The 6059-nt window shown below is 43.8% G+C and overlaps 1 protein-coding gene across 1 annotated transcript; it reads left to right on the top strand.

The window, feature by feature from the left end:
* The first annotated feature begins 471 nt into the window (after positions 1-471).
* IL4 (interleukin 4) lies at positions 472-4884 on the top strand. Its single transcript, XM_006023567.1, has 4 exons — positions 472-615; positions 893-940; positions 4132-4254; positions 4780-4884. Exons 1-4 carry the CDS (start codon positions 472-474, stop codon positions 4882-4884), a joined length of 420 nt encoding a protein of 139 aa, XP_006023629.1.
* Positions 4885-6059: the final 1175 nt, after the last annotated feature.

Here is a 6059-nt window from a genome sequence, read left to right as displayed (position 1 = left end):
TGAACACATGCTGCATTATTAGGCAAAGCCCCTCGGTTCCAGGATGCTCAGATCTGGCCTGCTGCTATGGGCGCAGCTAGAATTTTTTTACCTTCTCATGTAAAGAAATGAAGCACCCATGATATAGAGATCAACTGCAGCATAAAGATATCATGAAGTGACTCCTACAAACTGCTATCTTCAGGTCGGAAATTTCCTATGATGCGGTACAATGCAAGATTAGAAACAGAAATCTCATTTTTCCTTTTATCTGTAAAGTTCTATTGTTCTGGAAGGGGATACAGGCTGTTGGACAGTAATGACAGCCACTTGTGCACAGAAAAATTTAAAGTTTCCAATCTGTTTTTCCAGTGGTTTCAGCAACTTCAGATGTATAAGAAGCGGTGCTCCCTCTAGAATAGCACAAACAGGTATTTGTTAATACCATTTCTGCTTGCACTTGCTGAATACTTGAATGATATGCAGTCAGGCATGGGTGTTCGGTTCCCTGTTATAGTAACTTGCTTCTGTTTGCTAGCTTGCAACCCTCTTGAAGCCAGACATCAGTCCCGTATCTGCTGGTACAAAGTTTTACAAGAGATCATCAGGAGCCTGAATTTCCTCAAAGAGCAGAAGGTATGTATTCTCACAACCCTCTTTCTGCTGGCTGATGGAAGGGAGAGGACTTCAGCAGCTCTTAGGGTTTTGCCACAGCCATCTTGGGGCAAAGAATAGAGCTAAATTGAGATTGCCACTTGGAAGCTCAGCATAAGCATATTAGATTGAATCTTTCAGTGGCTCATTGTGGAGAGCAGATAACCTCCACATAAGTTAGGGTGGTTGCTGGGTGATCAACTTGTTTAAGTCTTGATTTCTTCTCTCTCTCTCCTTCTCTCTTTTTGCCTTGATAAAGGTTTCCTGTAAGCAGATGAACGTGTCAGATATTTTTGAAGACCCAAAGGTAAGACAGCAAATGAGCTCATCCTAAGTCAGGCATGGAAATGACTATTCAGGGGAGCAGCTAGAAACGCAGGGGATGCTAGGTAAAGTGCGAGGCAGCTGCACTGCAGGCACAAAACAGAGTCTTTTCATTTCCTTTCTCTTTATCCGGGGAACTAAACAGAGACAATAAAGCTGACGGATTTTGCAGAATTTTGTTTCTTATTTTGCTGGAGATGAAACTGAAGAGAACCTCAGAGTTAGACTCAGGGACCCAGTAGTCACATAATCCTGCAAGCCTCATCTAGTGACACTCCTGCACCGAGCCGCCTGCCTGAGTCAGAACAGCAGCATTCAGCTCGCAGATGTTCTCGTCTCCTCTCTGCCAGGAAGAACCCACAGCAGTGGTGCTGAGGACGCTGGATACGCAGACTCTTTTACTTTCTTTGTCCAAGCAAACCTGTTGCACCTGGGGACTGTATTCCTCTCAGAGAGCTATCATCTGCTCAAGAGACTTTTGAAATAACAACTCTGTTGGCCTGTTCAAATGTAAGATAGTAAAGATCACCAGGGTTTTGCAGGAAAGGCCTCTGAATCCTGTCGGGTAACAGCCGTTTCATAGGGAAGTATTTTATATGGTTTTTAACATGTCTTTTGTCTTGGAGATGGTGTATGCATGTCATTGTCACACCCACACACACTCACTGTATCTTCTACATCTCTACTGCTGGTAAGGCATGCTATCCCTCTAGCCGTACTTATCTGGGGGAAGGCTGTTTAGTTAGCACATGAAGATTTAATAGCAGATAATAAAGCTTCAGATGACTTTTCTTTGCTCTGAAAATTGCTGCCTAAGCCAAGCTCCTCAGTTCCTGTTTTCACGGAAAGCGAATGTCATATACCTCTACTGCAAGACAAACTGATGGGTCTAAATGGCATTATCTGCATGCAGTGGGTGATAAACTCCATAACCATGCTGCCTCTCCTGGACCCCTAAGGAAAGGTTGCCCAAGGAGGGCACTGAACAAGGGAGATTCTCCACACCCTACGTGACACCCGGCTCAGCTCAGAGCTGCCTCCAGGAGACTGGCACACATAGGGGAACAAATCCAAGGCAGTGTCACTGGCAGGCATTGATGCGATTCCAGCAGCTGGGATCATCACTCTGGAGAAGGTAGAGGCAGCCCTGACAAGCTGGAGCTGCATGTAGGAGGAGAGAGCTGATGTAGATCCTGTCCTCACAGCCCTTGCTTGGTAAACAAGCAGGTGCGACACGGAAAGGGGAAAATTTCACTCAAAGCCTGCCGGGTGCGGAGGTTCACTTTCTACAAACTCTCGGTTCTGTCACGTATCCTGCAACGTCTGCATAATCATTCAGCAGAACAAATTAACTACTGCTTTCTCTGGGAAAGTCACTAGAAAATGAGGATGGTGAAATGAATGTTCAGAGAAAAGCAAATAGTCATTGTATCGCTGTGGTGGTGTTGGAGTGATGTTGTAGCCATGGTGTGAGAGGCAAGGATTGTTGAGAGTGACATTATATTGGATCGATTACATACTTATTCGAACCTCTCCCAACTATGCCTTTGGTCCAGTAAGAGATCACCAGCAAAAATCCTTGCTTCTCAGTCTATTGCAATGGAGTTTAGGCTGTCAGTGTACTTCTATCACACTCATAATTATCTGGTCTAATCTAACAAATAAAACTTCCTTTGTTTCAAATCTAGTCTATGACCTCTGCAAGTTCTGCAACCAAAAGTACGGTCTCACCCTGTTCGCCCCCCATCCTGGTAAGTAGCATCCAAAAAGCAACACCTTTCAATGTCTAACCTTTGGTGCTGAAGGCTAGGTTGACTCTGGGACATGGAATGAGAAAACCCGTCTGTGGTCCTGTGCATGGGCCCGACACACCAACTGGCAAGCCTAGTCGGCAAGATCTGCTGCTTTTGGGGTGCTTACGACTTCAACCAAATGAAATCTGTTCACCCAGAACTATCGTCTGTCAGTTCTCAGCTCTGAGGAAAGACAGAGCCTAAAATCTGTTATTTGAAAAATCAAACAAAAAATTGATTGTTAATAGCTGTAGGTACTTGTTTACTTTTAGATCATCCCTTTCCCCATATCTTTGGCATCACCTGATTGGGACCTTTCCTATGCAACGCATTAAGGAACATTAACTGATTATTTACCCCAAATCCTCTTCTCTTCCTTCTCCAAGGTAGGAATGATCGCTCCCATTTTATACAAGGGAAAAATTGAGGGAGTGAAATTTTAAAAGTACACGCCCACCTGCCAGGATACATTTTTTTTTACCCACCCACTTACCAGATAATGTGAACCTTACTGGGGATTTGCACGCACACAATCAAGCCTAGCTATCTAGCTATTTGCATACACAGCCTCAGCTTGAAGCTGATGTATACACACAGGCATTGATCTTGGGCGACTAAGGCCCCAAAGGGAGTTCTCTGTTCTCAGAATCACTCCAACCCCTGGTTTGACACTGGGAAGTGCTTATTCCTTCCTGGGTCCAGAGTTCCCCAGCTGCTGATTGCAAAAGACCCCCTGAAATGCAAGCTATGCTGCAATACTGTTGCACTAGAAAGGGGAAGATCTCTAAATATCCAAACTCTTGCCCGAGTCATTTCAATCTGCCCAAATTATTACCAATAACTTTTTTTCCTGACTGGCATTTCATTCTATGCTCTGCACTGAAACCAGGAAGTGCAGGTAAATGAACCAAATGCTGAGTGAGGGAGAAAGACAAGGGCGAAAGAACAGCCAGACCTGCAAGAAAAAGGGAATATTTTAGTTCAGGCTTTCAAGGAAGAGTTTTCGTCTCTACCCTACAAAATCTGAGATGGTTTGCACAGGCCCGCCATTAATTTGCCAGCTATGCCTAGGCAGCTCTATGTATTGGCCAGTGAGGATGTCTATAAAAGCTATGCTTTGGGCTCAGATCAAGCCAGGCAAAGATCACCTTGAATGGCAGATGCCTGCTATGGATTTGGGAGCATCTAAAGCCCCAGGCTGGAGAGTCTGGGAGGGAGGATACTTGATGGTGGTAGCACCACAGATTTGAACGGTTGAGCTCTGCTCAGTCAATAGAATTGGGAACCAATTTGGTTAATTTGGCCCAAGATATAAAATTAAAAAAAAAAAAAAAAAAAGCTATACCTACTTTCCTATAATCCTATGCTTGCTTCCTTTCAGGAGAACAACCAGTCGGAAATGTTATGTAAAGCTGCAGCTGTTCTTACAAAAGCCCAGTGCTTCTGTCAGGAGTGCCGTCATTTGAAAGTTATTCGCGTTAACTTATTGGAACTTACTCGTACGGTGAGTCTGACCCGAGAGGCAGTGATGCCCCTTTTGGGCCCTGGGTATATACAGCTTATATTGCAAAAGGTTTCTAGCTCCGGACAGGAGCTCTGCCATTGCTGCCAACAACCAGCCAACCATGTAAAGAAGCAATGCCTTTGCAAGGGGCCCATTCATTCCCATTTCACTTTCAGGAGAACCTTGTCCAAGCTGAGTGTGCCAAGCACAGGCAGGGGTGCTGCTGCTATTGGTTTGGACTCACACGCATCCTTGTGTCATTTTTTTGGTACATCACACCCAAGGCAAGCTGTGCTGAGTAATTCAGAGGAGGAAGAGTGTTTCATGAATTGCACTATTCGGTCCTCATTTCAGAACAGAATTCATGAGAAATATTGATCCCTTTTGAAACTGGTCTGAGGCCCAGTAAGGGTATTACCAGTAAGGGTATGCCCTTCTGCCCCATTGAGCAGCCAGAATCATCAGCAGGTAGTGATGCCCTCAGCAAATGCACTGAAGTCCCTGATGCAACTTTTCTTATTCCAGGTCCGATGTCCAGTGAACACAACGAGCAATACTACATTACACGGATTTCTAGAGAGGCTAACGGATTTATCCCAGATGATAATGAAGCAAAATCTTGTTCATTAGCATGTAATGGCATTGTATTATTAAAAAAGTATTTATAACTTTAAAATAAAGCTGTTTTGGATAAATTCTGAGGGAGAAATTTGTAATCATTTGTAAAAGCAATGACAGTATGCTCGGTGATCTAGAAGATACAATGGAAGTCAATCTCTGCCTCATGGATGAATCAGACACTAAAATCAAAAAGTCGTACAAAACATACGCTGGCACACAATGCAGCACCCTTCATCTTTTCTCCCATCAAATGCATAAAGGTTGATCAGAAAAGGCAGACACAGGCAAGACCTGAGGGTTTCTGAGGGATCTGAATGAGGAAATGACATGGTTCTGGCACACCAGAAGTGGGAAGTTGGTTACTCTACCCACAGTGAAGGCAGGTATGATGTGGGACTGGGACAAGGCAACTGCAAAAAGGGGGTCATTAGGAGCATTTTACATTTGATTCAGTGAATAATGGCAAGTCTGGGATGGGGTGTATGAAAAGAAGAAATGAAGTGAAGCAGGTTAGCATCTGGTTTGTTAAGACAGAGGAAATGGTGCATACCATGATGGTCATCAGTGGTTTCAGTGAAAGAGAAAGGACTGAAGTGTGGACATGTTTTGTTGTCAAAACAAAAAGGAAATGCCAGATATCAATGGAGAGTCAAAGAGATTAATAGTGATTATCCAGGCACACGAAGAAAAAGCATTATGGCCTTCATTGGCAACGTACTGGTATTAGTACAAGTAATGGAGAAAGGAGGAATTGGCTTGGAAGAAGAAAGGACCACGGTTAACTTAAGCTGGCAGAGGACAACTAAGGAGCCAGCAGAGAGGTTGAAAGATGATGGGGAACAGCTATTAAAAGCCATTAATTTATTATCCACAGAGCCTTGTTTGTGAACCCTTCATTTGAAAAGCAAAGTACCAGAATGTCCTAAGATTACTGAGAGCATTAGCAGTGGCGCAGGACATATAGAAGTTAGTTGCCCACATCTTGGAAAAGAAGATATGAGTTCTATTACCCCAAGATGATCAAAGAGTGGTTTTCAAAATCCTTTAGTGCAACAGGCCTGCCTTGTATTTTTATAGGTTTCAGTGGAACATGTATCATGACCAATTTCCTTTATGATTTTCCATGGCTTTTTACAGCTCCATGATTTGGGCTCAGGTCAGAGGGGTTTGTAGCATCAGGAACA

Source organism: Alligator sinensis, unplaced genomic scaffold (assembly GCF_000455745.1).
Source record: "Alligator sinensis unplaced genomic scaffold, ASM45574v1 scaffold135_2, whole genome shotgun sequence".
NCBI lineage: Eukaryota > Metazoa > Chordata > Crocodylia > Alligatoridae > Alligator > Alligator sinensis.
The sequence above is the reverse complement of the archived record's forward strand: the minus strand, read 5'-3'. Positions and strand labels throughout refer to the sequence as shown.

What these genes read in the sequence shown, in the direction of transcription:
- IL4 (XM_006023567.1), top strand. Translation starts at nt 472, where the DNA reads ATGGGTGTTCGGTTCCCTGTTATAGTAACTTGCTTCTGTTTGCTAGCT. An exon ending in ATTTCCTCAAAGAGCAGAAG is followed by an intron (nt 616 to 892) that starts GTATGTATTCTC and finishes GCCTTGATAAAG; the next exon opens with GTTTCCTGTAAGCAGATGAA. An exon ending in TATTGGAACTTACTCGTACG is followed by an intron (nt 4,255 to 4,779) that starts GTGAGTCTGACC and finishes TTCTTATTCCAG; the next exon opens with GTCCGATGTCCAGTGAACAC.